This window comes from Neophocaena asiaeorientalis, unplaced genomic scaffold, assembly GCF_003031525.2.
Source record: "Neophocaena asiaeorientalis asiaeorientalis breed wild unplaced genomic scaffold, Neophocaena_asiaeorientalis_V1.1 scaffold87, whole genome shotgun sequence".
Taxonomy (NCBI): domain Eukaryota; kingdom Metazoa; phylum Chordata; class Mammalia; order Artiodactyla; family Phocoenidae; genus Neophocaena; species Neophocaena asiaeorientalis.
In genome coordinates this window covers 1,408,098-1,427,330 of record NW_020175432.1, presented here as the reverse complement: position 1 = coordinate 1,427,330, position 19,233 = coordinate 1,408,098, and the positions used below count along the sequence as shown (strand labels likewise).

General features: G+C 46.5%; 1 protein-coding gene across 1 annotated transcript; it reads left to right on the top strand.

Moving 5' to 3' along the window:
- Window positions 1-6: 6 nt before the first annotated feature.
- SLC35E1 (solute carrier family 35 member E1) lies at window positions 7-18,094 on the top strand. The gene is given in 8 exon segments (XM_024767295.1): window positions 7-354; window positions 757-827; window positions 2,998-3,135; window positions 4,164-4,289; window positions 14,246-14,491; window positions 14,971-15,081; window positions 15,083-15,118; window positions 15,120-18,094. Coding segments are annotated over 7 exon segments (870 nt in total). The 5' UTR covers window positions 7-354; window positions 757-767; the 3' UTR covers window positions 15,273-18,094.
- The last annotated feature ends 1,139 nt before the right edge of the window (window positions 18,095-19,233 follow it).

Here is a 19,233-nt window from a genome sequence, read left to right as displayed (position 1 = left end):
GGGCGCGCGAGGGCGCGCGGGTGGCGGCACTGTGCCTGCTGTGGTACGCGCTGAGCGCGGGCGGCAATGTAGTCAACAAGGTGATCCTGAGCGCCTTCCCGTTCCCCGTGACCGTGTCGCTGTGCCACATCCTGGCGTTGTGCGCGGGGCTCCCGCCTCTGCTCCGCGCCTGGCGCGTGCCCCCGGCGCCGCCAGTCTCGGGCCCTGGGCCCGGTCCGCATCAGTCGCCGGGCCCGCTCCTGCCACCGCGCTTCTACCCGCGCTACGTGCTGCCGCTCGCCTTCGGCAAGTACTTCGCGTCAGTGTCCGCGCACGTCAGCATCTGGAAGGTGCCCGTGTCCTACGCGCACACCGGTGGGTGCCAAGCCTGGCCTAGGGGAAGGCGTCCGGGGCACGCCGCCTGGGGCTTCGGCTCTTGGATTGGAGCGCGCCGGCCGGGGTGCAGTCGACGGTCAGGAATGCCGGGCTGAGAAGTCAGCTAATGTCCGAAAGGCGCTGGAGGCCGCCAAAAGCTTTTAGCAAGAGAGGGACACGCACAGGGGTCTCGGGAAGGGAAGGGGCTGAAAAGAATGCTGGGAGCTGAGCAGGGCGGATCAGAACTGTTGGGTTAGGGGGAAGGCCCACAGAAATAGAAGAGCTGAAGCAGGTTGAGGGGCTGCCAAGCCTACCCGCCCCTCCAGTGGAGTTGGGACAGAGTCCCAGGGTGGGTTCTAGGACTAGAACAGCTCCCTGAACGCCCCTTGCCTCTCTTTGCAGTCAAGGCCACCATGCCCATCTGGGTGGTCCTCCTGTCCCGGATCATCATGAAGGAGAAACAGAGCACCAAGGTAACCCAGGAGGGCTCTGGGCCAGTGGGGGCCCCAAGGGCTTTCTGGCTGTTGCCCAGCTGGTGACGTGGTCCAGGTTCCTGGCCTGCAGGTTGCCTGGCTTCCTGTCAAGGAAGGAAGTCAGCTTAGAGACCTCTGGTGGCTCTTTTGCTGCTAATGTTCTGCAATCACCCTGGGGGCAGTGGTGTGTGGTGTGTGTGTTCCTGAGTTGTCTCTGTTGGGTGATCTCAGGATGCTGCCATCCATCTCAAGTGCAGCGTTCCTTCCTGTTTTGATTACCTACCTGGGGTTGCTGGTAGGCAACTTGGATAACTTGGTCCCATCCTGACCAGACACCCCATGCCCCTCCAGTGGGGTCAGGGTTGGAACATCCTTGGAACATCCGACTCCTTGCTGAAACGGAACTCTGACAGAGTTTCACATCTTTGCAAGAGATAGCGGTCAGGTTGGGACTTCTGGGGTCAGAAGTGAAATGCTAGTCAGAGGAGTCCGATTTTGGCAAAGCCCAGCAAAGTCTTCACAACAAAAACAGCCAGGAATTGTGAATGTCTGGGAATGGAAGTGAAAACAACACGCAGAACCCAGGGCTGCATAGGGAAGATGCTCCGGGCACAATTCAGGGTCTGTTCAAGATGCCAGGCCTGGGTATTTCCTGGCTTGGAGGGAGAGAAGCTGTGGCGTCAGCCAGAGACAGCCTTTCCCTGTGTCCTTAAGTGGAAGTGGGACTCCTGTTGTCCCAGCTGGAATCCATTTCATGCTGGACAGAGCTCCTCTTTCCTATGTGGTCGGTTTCTGGCATCCTGTATTTTATGTAACTTAGAACGGCGGTGCCCTGGATCAGCTTATAGAAATGGGGCCACTCTGGCTGATGTTTTCTTTCAGCCAGTCTTTTCCCCTGCAAGATCTGGGCGCGCTCTGCAGCCCACCCGCAGGGTGACGTCAGGTGTGACTTGTCTCCCTAGGTCGGAGTTGCCTGAGGTGTGCGGCTGCATCTCTCCATATCACATTGTGTTTATCAGGTTTCCTGTTGTAAGGGACATTGTACCCGGCTTGGGCGGGAAGCCAGAACCTTACACAGAGAGGAAAGACAGGGGAATGGCTTAGGCAGGAGACTAAGGATAATGATAGAGTAAGTGTGGTCCCACCCTGTTTGGATAAGCTGGGTAATCATTCCTGATCTCAGGGGAAGAAATGGGACTTCAAAAGGGAGAGCCCGAGGGCGACAGCCAGTAGTGGGGGGAGCAGGAATTCTGGAATTCAGAGGCCTCCCTGGGCCCTGTGTGTGCGCGTTGGTGGGGTGGGAAGCCTCACCACCCCCTCCTAAAGTCTCCCAAGTGCTTTAAGAGTATCCTTTGTAGAAGGATGAGTCAGGAGTAAGAAGAGCTAAGTGTGGGGAATGGATCCCATTTTAGCCACCAGAGTTTCAGGGCCATTCCTTGCCCTAGGCCCTGGAAAGCTTGAGCCTTCTGGAAGGCCCCCTATCATGGCACTCGCTACTCGTTCTTTCGGCCAGCAGTTACTGGGTTGCCTGCCGTGTGCTGGGCACCAGGAGCAGTGAACAAGGAGCTGCCCTAAGCGAGTGCAGGGACGCAGACAATGTAAAGGGTGCTTGTAGTGGATGGAGAGTGCTATTCCCTGGAACACATAGCAGAGGAAACTGACAGCGTCTAGGGGGAGGTGAGTCAGGGAAAGTTCTTGTGTTTGTGAACTGACACCTGAAGGGAAAGGAGGTCTCCAACTGGAGAAGGTGTCGGGGGAGTGTCCCTACCAGGGATAACTGCATGTTGGAAGAGCCCAAAATAAGAGGGACCCGGCCAGCCTTTCAGACGATTGAAGTTTCAGACCCTGGTGTGTTGGTGGCAGCAGCTGGATAGATCCTATTGAGACCAGCCCTGGTTTGTGGCTCTTAATGAGGGTGATGGTGTAGGGGGTGGGGCCACCCACAGTGATACAGCCCTGCCCTCAGGTACTCCGAGAACCATCTGCGTCCCACCCACCCCCCCAGCGCCCCCTAGAGCCTCACTGTCGTGGCTAACACCATTGTTCAAGGGGGTAGGCAGTGTCCTTTTGGGGAGGGAAGAGACAGCAGCTGAGGCTTTCCTCTGGTCATCTGTGTTGGGTGGCCCAGCTCAACCCTGGCCCATCAGCCCCTCCTGCCCTCCTCTCACAGGTGTACCTGTCACTCATCCCCATCATCAGCGGCGTCCTGCTGGCCACTGTCACGGAGTTGTCCTTCGACATGTGGGGGCTTGTCAGTGCCCTTGCTGCCACACTGTGCTTCTCGCTTCAGAATATTTTCTCCAAAAAGGTATTTGGGTGCCATCCAGGGTGCACCTGGTGTTGCAGGGGTGTGCGGGTGGCATCTAAAAAAAAGTGGCCGAGTAGGGATTTCTTTGGTGTTGGAACAAAACAAATCCTGTTGCCCTTCTGCTGGTTTTCTATTTGTTTGGTTTTTAAATAGCTTTTTTGTTTTTTTTATTATAAAGTTCGCCTACATTCAATGTGAAAAAATGGAGAAAAGCCCAATGAAAAGAAATCAGAAAACTTATTGAGCACCTACTGTGTGCCAGGCATCATAGTAGGTGCTGGAGACAAGGAATCAAGAGAGACCTGCCCTCTGCCGCAGGGTTTCCTCTTTACTGAGGAAAGTCGCAGTGCTGTCCCCTAAGGAGAACTACTATTAATGCTAGAGATTTTTCCTGCACAGTTTTTAGAGTTGTAATATTATACGTACTTTTCAAATTGTGCTTCGTTCATTTATTATTGCAACACTGCATGCTCCCATATCATTGAAAGTTATTGCTCCTAACTCCAGTAATAATCACATCTTTTCAGGTATCACAAGTGACACAGTCAGTTTCCCTATTGCAGATGCAGATTATTTCCAGCTGTTCACTATAAATAATATTGTAATGAACGTCTTGGCGCATAACATTTTTCTGTCTCTCAGGTTATTTCCTTTTGATAGGTTTACAGTTCTTGGGTCAGAGGGTATGAGATGTTTATGGCTCTTGATATACTTTATGCCGATTTAGACATTAACCAGTGCCATTTCAGAGTGCCTGTTTTACTGTAGCTTCACCAGCATTGAGTGTTGGTGTTTTTTGTTTTTGTTTTGTTTTGTTTTGTTTCTTTTCTCCGTCCTTCATGTACGAAACATCGTGCCTGTTTTGGACATGGGCTGTGTGTCTCGTCATAGGTGCAGTTTCAGGTTTGGCAGTCAAGGTCAGATGTCAGGGTTAATGTACAGTCACCATGTTTGGGGCCTGGGTAAGCGGAGCCCCTCTTGCCACTTAATAGTTTCGATCAGCCTTTACAGAGGTTTTCTCCCTTCAGGTATTAAGAGATTCAAGGATCCACCATCTCCGGCTGCTGAACATCTTGGGCTGCCATGCCGTCTTTTTTATGATCCCCACGTGGGTCCTGGTGGACCTCTCGGCTTTCCTGGTCAGCAGCGACCTGGTGAGTTGGCCTGTGTCAAGAACATGGCCTTTTCTTAACTGGTTCCAAAGTAGGCCCTTTGTCAGGGGGTTACGCCTCTGTGTTGACTTTGGGGCAGCTGAGGCCTCTGACAGGCAGCCCTTTTAGCCCTCAGCCCTTTGATGACTCACACCGCTTGCAGCTGAGCAAGAAGGCTGCCTGTGCATTTCCTTGTGTGTCGTGCTAGATCCTAGCTGCTGATAGCTGCTGCATTTGTGCCAGTGCATTCAAGGAAGAAAACAAGCACAAGCAAGTTTCCCATCTTGACAGTTTGGTTCAGATCTCACTTTGCCTTTTGGAAACTGTGCTTGCACTGCTCGAGTCCTTTCTTGGTGTCATCTCTGTACTTCCATTGGCACCAGATGTATCCATAGCTCTCTAGGCACAGGAAAGAGCATCTTCCCACCACCTACAGGACCAGCCTCCAGAGAATGTGCTAGAAACTAATGCAGGTGACAGTGATAAGAAGGAGGTTCTTCCAGTCCCGAGTTAGATGGAGTCAGTGTTTATTAGGGCTTAATGAGGTCTGAGTGGATTCTTGACATTGGTCTTTAATCCCTACCGCCACCTATGGACGTAGTGGAGGTTATCTCTGGTTTCCAGGTGAGGCAGCCGTGGCTCTGTGTTCTAACTTCCCTTCCATGTTGATTAGCTGTAATGTTTCTGTGAAGAACTTTCCATCATCGGCTGGAACTAGTTTGTCACCTGAAAGTACAGTGCATGAAAAGCAGTTTACTGCTTCTCTTTCCTTCTAGTTACCAGTTTTCAAAGTAAAGAAAACCAGGGAGTGTTAACAGGGAGTTGAGGGTTTCTTCTGGGTGAAGGAGGGTTCTTTGATTTATTTACTTTTCAGTATCATTGTGAACTTGTGTTTGTCAGTTGTATGCGTTATTTTGTTAAATATTCAGAATATCTTGTCTGGGCTGATGGAGTCCTTCTTATTGGCTCCCTGCCCTTCTGATAGCACATATCAGCCTTGGGTAACTTTTGGCCCCACAGGATATCCTCCCTCATCTTGTGCGCCTCCCATCCCAGACCTGCAATCAGCCACTCCTTCAGGGACCCGGGTTGCTCTTAGCAGAGAGAGATTCGTGTTTAGAGATACCATCTCAGTGCCACGTGTGCTCACTGCTGTTGGGTTGTCATTGTTTTTAAGCCTTGGCAGTAAAAAACCAGGACAGACGTATTTGGTGGCGGAGGGGAGAGCTTATCCTGATTCATTCTAAGTCCAGTTTAACATTGCAGCATTTATTACTGCTTTGATTTTGTGTGTGTGTGTCTTTCCTGGTACACTTGGTTTCTCACAACGTTTCCCATTTGCAATATACTACGGAAACTGTTCATACGTGATTCTACTGTACACACATATAACTGCTTCGGAGTGAGACTCCCTACCAGACAACTGCAGGTAGCGTACAGAGAAACAGTAAAGATTTCTTGGCAGCTCTGTCTGTCCTTAAAACAGGTTTCGTTACAGACGTACAACTGGAATACCGTGTTCTAAGGGCACTTGAAATAATTGTTTTCACAATGTGCCTCTGTCACCAACTTCTTGTGCATCTGGGTTCCTTTACTTCCATTTGTTTTCAATTTCTAGGCAATTTTTTTCCCTCACTGAATATATCAAACCTTTATATTTCCAAACCCAAGTGATACGACAGGGTTTATTCAAAGAAGTCTAACTTCAGTCCCTGTTGCCTCCCCACTGCCGACCCCCATAAGTAGCCATTTTTCTGATCTTGGTTTACCCTCTCAGTGTTTCTCTTCGCAGACATAAGCAAATTTCTATATATGGTCGGCCCTCCATATCCATGGGTTTCGAGTCCCCATATTCAACCGAGGATCAGAATTTTCATCCGAGGCTGGTTGAATCTGCAGATGTGAAACCCACAGATATGGAGGGCCGACTATAAATTGTACTACGCCATTTTATATGAGAGACTTTGAGCATCCTCAGATTGGGGGCTCCTGGAACCAATGCCCCACAGATACTGAGGGCCAAGTGCGTTCATACCTCCCTCCTCCTTACACAAAAAGTGGCTTTTTAGATACTTAGAAAAGAGTGCCTTGCTCTTTCCACTCAGTGACATGTCCTGAAGATCACTCCATACTGACCTGTTAGGTCTTTTTTGTTCCTTTTATTGACTGCATAGTATCGTCTATAGGTTTGGCTTCAGTTCTGTTACACTGTCCTGTTACAACTCATTGGGGTCTGTGTGTATACACACAAACAGGTATACGTAGGCTTTGCTCTGCTCTCTCTCTTATTTTTAGGTCTGCTCTCTTTGCTTTGCTTTTCTCTTGTATTTTGGACATTTTTCGGTTTTCTTCTAGTTTTTCTCATTGAGGCCATCTATTTTTTACCTTGATGGGGACCTTGTGCGTTTTAACAGCAGCCCTAGGAGCATGCAGTAGTCCACAGCGCTGCCGCCTGAAGGCGGGGTTCCTGTTGGGGCTCCTCCTCTCTGCCCTGTGTCTCTCAGCCAGGTGAGTTAGCTCTGTTCCAGTGCGGCGCTCCATAGTAGGAGGAAGGAGGTTCAGGTCGGAGAATATCAGCTGGGGCCTGCTACTCGCCATGTTACCAAGAAGCAAAGGCTACAGAGGGCACTTCCCAGACACGCCCAGCCCTCATGCCAACAGTTCAGCTGAAGCCAGGCACGGATCACCAGACTTGGGAGCAGGAAGCCTAGTTTTAAAGTTTGGACAGGATGTGTGAAACAGGTATTTGAAAACTGGAAAGTAAATGGGAGCAGGCAGGCTGGTAGAAAAAGCCAGATTGCAAAGTACCACTGAGCCATCTGTGAGTTTGCCTTTCTTTTGCCTCCTGTGTCTCCAGCCTGGACTCAAGGCAGCCGGAAATGCAGAAGTGGGCACTGGGGGAGAAGACAGTCAAAAGCCCTCTATGCTGGCTTGCAGACGGGGAAAGGAGATTCCTGATGTTCAGAGAGAGTAGAGGAAATCCCCCATTTTCTCTGTTTCCTTTGTTCTCTCGCATCCCAGGCCCCCAGCAATCCCATGATAGTGGCGGCAGCAGGTCCCACGGGCACCTGAGATGCTGAGGGGGGCAGCCTCCCTCTGCAGTCACAGGATGGGATTAGCCCCATTGCATTTTTTTTTCTCCCTTCATTCTCCCACTGCTTGGCCCCTGAAAGGAGGTGCAGTTGTGGGAAAGACACAGCAGAATGGGGTAATTAATTCCAACTTTCTGACTGGAGGACTGAAAGAGGGAGCCCTCAGAAACCATAAAGTACCAAGGAGACATGGAGAGGAGGAACCCAGAGAAAATGACCTCATAAAACATGAAATCCTGGGCCCACTCCTGAGCTGCGCACGTGGGAATCCGATCCTAGCAGCATACAAAGACAGGATAGACTACTACCCAGGACCAAGAGTGACAACTGGGTAGAGCACACTCAGGACAGAGCTGTGTACCACTGAAAAGGCTTTGAAAACAGAACTGACATTGGAACCACAACCCACAGGAGGCTGCTCAAGCTTGTAGCCTGAACCCAACTGAGTCTGCTAAAACCAAATATTGACATTCCCCATGGGACTTAAATAAGACCTACAGTCTTATAATATTCTAACTGTCCAGGATATAATCCAAAATTACTTGGCATATGAAGAACCAGGAAAATTTCAAGTCTTGTGGGAAAAGATAATCAACAGATGCCAACACTGGGATGACCCAGATGTTGGAATTATTGGACAAAGACTTTAAAGCAATGATATATAATCATGCTCCAAGAATGCTCTTGAAACAAATGGGAAGAACAGAAGATAGATAGAACCGAATGGAAGTTCCAGAATGGAAGGAACAGCTTAAACACTCACTGGATGGGCTAAGCAGAATGGGGGTGACAGAGGAAAGTCCATAACTTGAAGATAAATCAATAGAAATTATCCAGTTGAAACCACAGAGAGAAGAAGATGAAAAGACAAAGAAAAAAATCTTTGAAAACAGCCAGAGAAAAACGATGCAGTATTTATAGAACGGCAGTTTGGATGACTGCGGGTTTCTCATCAGAAACAATGAAAACCAAAAGTAGAATAACATTTTTTTTTAAAGTACTGACACTAAGGAACTATCAACAGATATATCCAGCAAATATAGAATCTTCAAAATCAACAGAACTATAGAAAATCAGCAAGAATAAAGAACTGAATGCCACAGTCAACCAACTGGATGTCTCATTGACATTTCTAGAATACGCTACCCAACAGCAGCAGAACAGTCATTCTTTCAAGTGTACATGTGGAACATTCACCAAGATCATATTCTTTGTTACAAAACAAACCTTAACAAAAGGATTGGAAACATGCAAAGTATATTCTCTGATCATGATGAAATCGGAAGTAAATGACAGAAAGGTAATGAGAAAATCTCCAAACACTTGGAAATTAAACAGCGCATTTCTAAATAATCCCTGGGCCAAAGAGGAAGTCTCAAGGGAGAAAAAAATTTTTTTCAACTTAAGCAAAACTGACCAAAAACAAAAGAGAGAGAGAGAGAGAGAGAAGACACTACAAATATGAGGAATGAAAGAGGGAATAGCACTGCAGAACTCACAGACCTTAAAACCGTACTACTACTACTGACAGTTCTATACACATAAATTCAACAATAGATGAAATAGACCAGTTCCTCATAAACCACAAACTATCAAAATGCACCCACTCAAGATGAAGAAGATAACCTGAGTCTCAGAGCTATTAAAGAAATTGAATTCATAGTTTAAAACCTTCTAAAAAGAAGTCATCAGGCCCAGATGGTTTTACTGGTAATTTCTACCAAACACTTAAGGAAAAATAAACACCAGTTCTACACAATCTCCTCCAGAAAACAGAAAAGGAAAGGAACACTTTTGGCTCATAACAAAACCAAGAAAAAGACCAAAATCCCTCATGAACACGGAGGCAAAAGTTCTTAACAAAGTATTAGAACAAATCAAATGCAGTGATATATAAAAACCATGCTACACTATGAAAAAGTGGGATTTCAATCAAGAATGCAAAGCTAATTCAATACTTGAAAATCAGTCAGTGTAATCTACTATAATAGTCTAACAAAAATCATGTATTCATACCAACTGATGCAGAAAAGGCATTTGACAAAGTCCAACGTCCAGTCATGAGTTTTAAAAAGTTGAACAGCTTAAACACTCACTGGATGGGCTAAGCAGAATGGGGGTGACAGAGGAAAGTCCATAACTTGAAGATAAATCAATAGAAATTATCCAGTTGAAACCACAGAGAGAAGAAGATGAAAAGACAAAGAAAAAAATCTTTGAAAACAGCCAGAGAAAAACGATGCAGTATTTATAGAACGGCAGTTTGGATGACTGCGGGTTTCTCATCAGAAACAATGAAAACCAAAAGTAGAATAACATTTTTTTTTAAAGTACTGACACTAAGGAACTATCAACAGATATATCCAGCAAATATAGAATCTTCAAAATCAACAGAACTATAGAAAATCAGCAAGAATAAAGAACTGAATGCCACAGTCAACCAACTGGATGTCTCATTGACATTTCTAGAATACGCTACCCAACAGCAGCAGAACAGTCATTCTTTCAAGTGTACATGTGGAACATTCACCAAGATCATATTCTTTGTTACAAAACAAACCTTAACAAAAGGATTGGAAACATGCAAAGTATATTCTCTGATCATGATGAAATCGGAAGTAAATGACAGAAAGGTAATGAGAAAATCTCCAAACACTTGGAAATTAAACAGCGCATTTCTAAATAATCCCTGGGCCAAAGAGGAAGTCTCAAGGGAGAAAAAAATTTTTTTCAACTTAAGCAAAACTGACCAAAAACAAAAGAGAGAGAGAGAGAGAGAGAAGACACTACAAATATGAGGAATGAAAGAGGGAATAGCACTGCAGAACTCACAGACCTTAAAACCGTACTACTACTACTGACAGTTCTATACACATAAATTCAACAATAGATGAAATAGACCAGTTCCTCATAAACCACAAACTATCAAAATGCACCCACTCAAGATGAAGAAGATAACCTGAGTCTCAGAGCTATTAAAGAAATTGAATTCATAGTTTAAAACCTTCTAAAAAGAAGTCATCAGGCCCAGATGGTTTTACTGGTAATTTCTACCAAACACTTAAGGAAAAATAAACACCAGTTCTACACAATCTCCTCCAGAAAACAGAAAAGGAAAGGAACACTTTTGGCTCATAACAAAACCAAGAAAAAGACCAAAATCCCTCATGAACACGGAGGCAAAAGTTCTTAACAAAGTATTAGAACAAATCAAATGCAGTGATATATAAAAACCATGCTACACTATGAAAAAGTGGGATTTCAATCAAGAATGCAAAGCTAATTCAATACTTGAAAATCAGTCAGTGTAATCTACTATAATAGTCTAACAAAAATCATGTATTCATACCAACTGATGCAGAAAAGGCATTTGACAAAGTCCAACGTCCAGTCATGAGTTTTAAAAAGTCAACAAACTAGAAATAGAAGGAAACTACCTCAACTTGATCAAGGGCATATATAGTTAACATCATAATGATGAAAGATTGAAGGCTTTTCCCCCTAAATTCAGGAATAAGGTAAAGATGTTTACTTTCAACATGCACATTCCACATCATACTTGACATCGTAGCCAGGGCAACAAGACAAGAAAAAGAAAAAAGAAATACAGATTTGAAAGGACAAAATAAAATTCTCTATACCCAACAAAATTTTATTCTTTAGTATTAATTCAACTATAAATCACTACTTAAATTTTAACTTTAATTTTTCTCCTTGTCAAAGGTGTAAATGAAAAAAACTTGAGATACTAGTCTATCTGTGTGTGTGTGTATACATGGAGATAAGATATATACCTATATATATTAAATTTTTAATATAGAAAAGCTGATTGGAAAATTTACATACACTGACTGGCAAGAGAACTGGAATAGCCAAATAAGTTTGAGAGAGAAAGAATAAAGTTGGAGGAATCACATTACATAATTTTAAGACTTAGTATAAAGGTATGGGTATTGGTGGAGAGAGACATCGATCAGTGAAGCAGAATAGGCAGTTTGAACTTATACTCACAAATATGGGTAACTCATCTTTGATGAAGGTTCAAAGGCAATTCAATGGCGAGAGGATAGTTTCTTTAACAAATGGTGTTGGAACAATTGGACATCCATAAGCAAAAACTGAGGCTTGACTTCAACCTCACACATTATACAAAATTTAATTCATAATGTATTCTAGACCTAAATTTAAGAGCAAAAATGATAACCTTTAGAAGAAAACAGAAGAAAAATCTTCACAACTTGGGATTAGTTCTTAGACATTACACCAAAAGCAAAGTCCGTAAAGAAAATAATTGGTAAATGGGGGCTTCATCAAAATTAAAAACTTTTGCGGGCTTCCCTGGTGGCTACCAAAAAAAAAAAAAAAAAAAAAACTTTTGCTTTCCAGTACACTATTAAGTGAAAGAAAGACAAGCTACAGACTGGGAAAAAATATTTGCCAATGAGATACTGACAGAGGACTTATGTTCAGGATATATAAAGAACTCTCAAAATTCAATAGTAGGAAAACAACTTGTTTAAAAATGGGCAAAAGACTTGAACTTCACCATTGTGATTGTACAGATGGCATGTGAAATATGTTCAACATCAGTAGTCATTAGGGAAAAGCAAATTAAAACCGAGATGAGATGCTACTTCGTATCCAGTAGGATGGCTACAATGAAAAGTACTGGCAGTACCATGTTTGTCGAGGCTGGGCCACAACTGGAATTCTCATATATCGTTGGAGCAAGTGCAAAGTCATGCAGCCACTCTGGAAAACATTTGGGAGTTTCTTCTGAAGTTAAACATACACGGACCATATGTCCCAGCAGTCTCACTCCTGGGTATTTACTCTAGAAATGAAACTCACATTCACACAGAAGCCTGTACATGAATGTTTATAGCAACTCTATTCATGATCACAAAGTATTGGAAACAACCCAAATGTCACTCAACGGGTGAATGGTTAAGGTAACTTCGGTATGTTTGTACAGCAGAACATTTCTCGGCAATAACAACTGTCATCCCTTACAACAACTTGGGGAGTGGGGGGGGTCAGAGGCATTATGCTGAATGAAAGAAACCTGTCTGAGAAGGTTCCATGCTGTATCATTCCATTTATAGGACAGTCTCCAGAAGATGAACCTATCATGAGGAACATATCAGTGGTTGCCTGGGTTGGGGGAGGGGGTTTGCACAAAGAAGCCCTGGGGAGTGTTATGGGGTGATGGAGCTGTTCTGAATCCTGATTGCAGTGTTGGCTACATGAGTCAATATATGTGTGAAAAGACATGGAACTATCCACCGGGAGGAAGAAACACTTGACTTTATTGTTATGTCAGTTCTTTTAAAAAGCTGGATTGCCTGGGTTCCTTTCCTGCAAGATAGATATCTTTGCAAGCTGGCTGCCTTGTAAAAATAGCTTGGAAGTCCATATGGGTCACCTCAGGGAAGAATTGCTGGGAGAACAGGCCAGCTCACCCTGAAGGCGTGCTGGTGGGCTCACATGCCTTACAGAGGCTATTGTCCCAACTAGGGCAACGTTCTGGGCAATTCTGAGCAGGTCGCCTACTCAGGTCTCCCTCACCTTTAAGAGGACTACGTGATCGTTCCCTATCAGAGGGTGGTAGAGATAGAATCAGGCCGCTGCCCTAAGATTGCTGCAGCTCCCATCCTGGCAGGGCCGCTAGACACCACTGTCCTGGGCGACCCAGCTGCATCCTCCTCTGTCAAAGGCCAGAGCAGCCTGGGAACTGGCTTGGGATCAGCCCAGGCTCTTTGAGGAGTTCTGTGGCCCCGACGTCTGCTAGTTGTGGTTTCTTCTGGGCCCCCTTCATTAGGGTGGCTTACTTCTGGTGAGGGTCAAATGGTAACTAAAATTTTGACGATAGCATCACCTCCTGTTTGTTTGGCTTGGGATTGTTTTAAAGCACTTTCAGAGCCATGATTGCATTTGATCCTCATAGCAGCGGCGTTGTGTGGACTTATCAGGGGTCAATCTTTCCCATTTCATAGATGAAGGAAACAGAGAGGTCGAGCAGCTTGCCCGGGGGGTTCCCAGCAATGGGGCAGAGCCTCTGGCTCCCAGCCTTGGGCGGGGAGGGGGGGGGTCTTCACACACCCAGAGGCTGCCTTCCCAGGACCTCCCCATTTTATACAATGCATCATGTCTGCTATGGTTTAAATGTCTGTCACCCCCCACCAAATTCTTATGTTGAAACCTAAGCCCCAAACATGATGGTGTTAGGAGGTGGGGACTTTTGGAGGTGATTAGGTCATGAGGGTGGAGCCATCATGAATAGGATTCATGCCCTTATAAAAGAGACCCCAGAGAGCTCCCTCACCACTTCTGCCATGTGAGGACCCAGTGAGAAGGTGCCACCCTGAACCAGGAAAAGGGCTCTCACCAGATGCGGAATCTACTGGCGCCTTGATCTTGAACTTCCAGCCTCCAGAACTGTGAGAAATAAACATCTGTTGTTTGGAAGCACCCTCAGCCTGTGGTATTTTGTCTTGGCAGCCCAAACAGACTGAGGTGATGTCCAGAATGCAGACCTCGCTCCGCTAACCCAGAGCCCTGGCCCTCACTGGACAGGGATGAGGGAAGGCTTTGGTTTGTGTCATACTCTGCAGCCCTTGGGTAGCTGATGTCCCCCCGAACCTCCGCTTCCTCAGCAGGAAAGGGTGGTGATCATTATTATTGTTGCTCCATGCAGAGTGTCGTGAAGGTCAGAGGTTGTATAGATAAAGCACCTGGTATCACATGATGACCCACCTGGGTCTGTTCCCCAGCGAACGTGTGAGCCTGATAAGCCGCTGTGTGTCACCCCCCCCGCCAGGGCAAGCGTGTGACCGCAGTGCTGTTCTCGCTCCCCCGTCTCTGTAGACCTATGTGTCCCAGTGGCCTTGGATGCTTCTGCTCCTGGCTGTCAGCGGCTTCTGTAACTTCGCCCAGAACGTCATTGCCTTCAGCATCCTCAACCTCATCAGCCCTCTGAGCTACTCGGTGGCCAACGCCACCAAGAGAATCATGGTCATCACAGTGTCCCTGATCATGCTGCGAAACCCAGTCACCAGCACCAACGTCCTGGGCATGATGACGGCCATCCTGGGAGTCTTTCTGTACAACAAGGTGAGTCTGGGGTGGGGGGAGGCTGTCCCCCCGGACGCCCAGGGAGTCTACCCAGAGCTGGTCGGGGCGGGGAATGGAAGGGGCCTCACCAGGAACTAAGAGGCCCGGGTTCCAGCTGCCAGCTTTGCCACTGACTGGTTTATGGTCTAGGCTCAGCCCCCTCTGCCCGGGGCTTCCTTTTCCTGCGTAGATGACCCCGGGCTCATGCCTCAGTCCAGTGTGGCTCTCGGGTCTACTGAGGCTTTATCGGGAATTTCCCTCCCTCCTTGCGAAGATTGTTTGTTCCGATGTAAGGCTGTGGGATGGCTGACAGGTAGGGCCGGTCCAGTAACAGTTCACTGGCCATGCCCAGCCCCGCTAGGGATGACACTTGTGTTGGCCTTGAAGGCTGCTTGGCTGTGAATCTCGAGCTCCCCTCTGTCCTCTGTGCGTGTCCTGGACAAGGAGCCAGTGGTCTCACCGCTCTCTTGACCTCGCAGACCAAGTATGACGCGAATCAGCAAGCCCGGAAGCACCTCCTCCCCGTCACGACGGGGGACCTGAGCAGTAAGGAGCATCATCGGAGCGCCCTGGAGAAGCCCCACAACGGCATTCTCTTCCCCCAGCACGGGGACTATCAGTACGGCCGCAACAACATCTTGACAGATCACTTCCAGTACAGCCGGCAGAGCTACCCAAACTCGTACACTTTGAACCGTTACGACGTGTAGAGTCTAGCGACCAGGGCAGGACGTTCTGCCAATCCTCCCTCTTACCCCCCAGCAGTACCAGAAACTTCTGACAACCAGTGAATGTACAACCCGGCCAAGGGGGGACGGTGCAGAACCATCAGAAGACCCTGGGGTTCCCGGCCCCTGTGGGGGCAGCAGGACGCCGTCCCTGCCGTGGGGACCACTGCTCCCGAGCTCCGGTGTTTCACGCCCTTTCTTCCTGGAGTCTGTCTTCTGAGGGCTGCGTCGCCATATGGAAATCTCGTCCGGCTTTTACCTTTCTGTGTGGACTTACTTCCCAAGTCATGTTTTTCAGAGTTCTTGTTCTGTTTTCCAGATAACAGCCAGGACCCTCTCTGGAAGGGACACAGACCTCGGAGTGGGCAAGAGGTGGTTTGCGGGGAGGGTGGCAAGGAAAGGACCCTAGGGTGGTGCTTGGTGACAGACTAGCAGCTTTAATTCCACTGCTCAGGTAGGCGTAGGACTGGTGCAGCCATGGAGCAGAGGAGTGTAACGGTTATTGAAAACATCTCCAGCCACAAAGATGGACTCAGCTTTCTGATCAGCCCCATGGCTGTTTGCAGTTCTGGCAAACGTTCCCCAGTGCAAAGCTATTGTAATTAGCATTGAATTCTTAGAGCCTAATTCTGACCCAAAAGTCAGAGGTGGCGTGTGCCCGGATCCAGAGGGAAAGGTGGCCGCTGTCTCCTGGGCTCCCTCTTCCGTTGCTGGAGCAGGGCATCTCTCCTCTCGGAGCAGCAAGGAGGAGGGGACGCAGGGCTGTGAGAAGGATCATGAGGAAATCGTGTTCAGTGTTTCAGGCTCTATTTCTATAGTATTTGTTTTGTTGTTTCTTGAGCTTTCACCACTTCTGTGCTGACTTAGTAGGATGTTTGGGGGGGGGTGATGTTGGCTTTATGAGGATCTTGCATTTTCCTAGGGCAAATTTTGTAGCTGTCTGTGCTTTTATGCCCCCATCCCCCTTAGGGGATGCAGGATGCATGAGGATCAGCTTATGGTTGGAAAACCCTTTTGTTTTTAAGCATTTAAAAACAAGAGAAGTTGCTGGCGATGCCTGTCTCGGCACATTTCTGCGTTTAGTAGCAAGGAAGTGTTTTGAAAAGCTGGTCACTAGCTTTTCTAGTGAGCAGTCCCTGAAAGTGAGATAAATCAAGAATGTCATCTGGATAGTTTGTGTCATAGATGAGAGCTCAGTGCTCTGATTTCCATTAGCTGTTCTTGTGGTGTTTGCATTAGGATCTGAATCATGTCCCAGTGAAGGGGCAAGCACCAAGCCAGGGTTTGGTTTGCCAAATCCGTCTTTGGTCAAGAAAAAGTTTGGGTTTTGGTAAAATCACTCGAGGAAAATTATGTGACCCTAGTGGGTAACCCATGTGCTGAGGTCCAGGTCGGGACACCTGGCATCACTAGAGACTGTGCCCTCGGAAAGGACCACTTGCTTGGCTCTGAGGGTCTTCGCTGATGGCAGCCTTCTTCCTTCAGCCCTGTCCCCGGCCTCTTGAACAGGCACTTGGCTTGATCAGCAGATGGGATATCGGGTCACCCTTTACCTCCTGGCATGTGAGACGGTTCTGTTTCAAGAAAGTACCGCTTGACTCCTGTTCGTTTTGGTAATTAGAATTTTACACTTAGAGGTTACACTTTTGTCAGCTTATGAATGGGCGGCTCCTGGAGAGGTCACAGGGACCCCTTGTGGCCTGTGAGTTCAGTACCACTGGCCTAAGGAGTCCCTGTTTGTCATTGTCTTGCTTTTGAATTACTTTGGCCACAAGTTCTGAGACAATGCTGTGCAAGACAGGAAGGGGCCGTTCTGAGGGTGTTATTTGGGAAAAGAACCTGCTGAGTGCCTTCACCAGAGGCAGTAGAGTCTGCAGTTGAACCACAATAAATGGGGATAATTTTGCACAGCATAGACATTACAGTAGTTGTCTTTATGATAGGAACTGATTTATTGAACGTATAATTGAACTCCAAAATGAATTATGCCTCTATGCAGGTTTAATGAAATTTCTGAGGTTGCTGAAATGTGTATATTTGTTTTCCTTTTCCAGTGCAAGATCTGCTGGTGAGGGGAAATATCTGACTGGTTTTATTACGGTTTATACATGAATAAATGGGATATTTAGTTCTGTACATAAATCTACAGTGAGTACATACACTGGAATGAGAGACAATCATATTAGACCAAATCATCAGATCAAAAGACAAAGACATACTTTTGAGACTTGAAAGTTCAAAGCTGACACTGACCTCCTGAAGGCCAGTTTTCCAGCCACTTGCTGCCCTTGCTCAACCCTCCACCCCACTCTCAAATCCACATTTGCAGCTGGGTGCCCCTCACCTCCTCACTGCCAGGGATTGTGACAGCTAGTTCACCCATCCGTGGTATGGTCTGCAAAACTAACTCAAACCCAACTCCTTCGTTTTACAGAAGGGGAAACTGAGGCTCAGAGGGCATTTTTAAATAGTGTTTGTTCACTATCTTGAGACTCAGTGTGGAATTTTTAAGCACCTTATTTTAATTCATTCATTATTGGGAAAATCAAACCCCTGTTACAAAGGAGAGAAGCCAAATAGGTTCAAATGAAGAAGCACTTGGAATTTCTGGATTTTACTGTGTATTTGGCATACATCATGCAACAGGCCCTCTGTTATCACTGGGACATAACCAGACCTGGATACCTTAAGGTCTAACAGCCTTAAGGACATAGAACATTAAATTATTGAAGAATCTGAACATTGTGAATTCTCTTTTTCAATTGTCACCTTGTTTTCAGGACTTTTCTTGCTATAGACTGTTCTGTGGGAATGATACTGTGTATATTCATGGCTGGCATTTACCAAAAATAAATGGTGGTCTCCAGGGAATCAAGATTGGTCCCAGTTTGTCAGTGAGGGTCCCTTTCTGAGTGACCCTGTCGTCAGCGTGCCCAGCAACAAAACGTGTAAGAGGCAGAGCAAACCAACTTGGTTCCCACATTCAGGTGTATTGCAACTTTTAAAATCTTTTCTAAGCCAAAATTTAAACACGTGACTTGTGAATTCACGAGCCAGTAGGACAAAACTAGAATCACAGCTTAACAGTTAATGACATGCCTTTATTGAACAGAATAACATGGAAAATCCAAGAATGTTGTGAGAGCTGTGCTTACATCTGTATGAGGAACGACAGAGTACCTGCTACGTGTGGGCTTTTCACACACAATCCACAAAGGATTACTCTTCACCTTGTGAGGCCCAGAGGGGTTAAGTCATTTGTCCAGGATCACACTGAAGTCTGCCTCCAAGCCCATTTCCCCCCATATTACTCAGAAACCACTCCCAACAGACAATTTCCTTCAATCACAGTTGATGGGTAGGAGTTTCTCCTAAAACAATTGCCCACATCCTTTTAACTCATAATCCTTTTGTTCAGTGATTTACTGAGCACCAGAATATATCGCTGAGATATATAAAGGTGCCTGTGGATAGTTTATCTCTGAAAGGATACACAGGAGGCCGGACACAGCCGTTGCCTCTGGAGAGGATATATGCACTTTTTTCAAAACTGCCATATTGTGCCAAGTACAGGAAACAGATACGTAAGCCTTCTACCCTCGGAGCACTCAGCTTAATTTATGGATGTGTGACTAAGGAGCACACAAGTGCTGTGCTGGAGGCGGGGCCGAAAATGCTAAAGGAAGTACAGGGTAATTATTCAAGCGGCATATGGGAATGTTTTGGCTTGCGTTTTCAATTCACAGAGTATTTTATTTGCACATTTTATATTATGTATGCTTGTTTAACTATCAGGACCCAAGAGGCAGGTATTAGCCCTATTTTACAGAGGGAAATGGCAACAGAGAAAGTCAGGCTTGGCCCATGGAACACACCTGGAACCCAAGTGTCTGACTCCAAGCCCAGGGCCCTTTGCCCTGCAAAGCAGCCTCAATGAAGTGAGTGGTTTTGTTTTTCCTCACGTTTGTCATACACTCCGAAGAGGAGCTGGTGCAATCAAAGGCGATCCTTTCA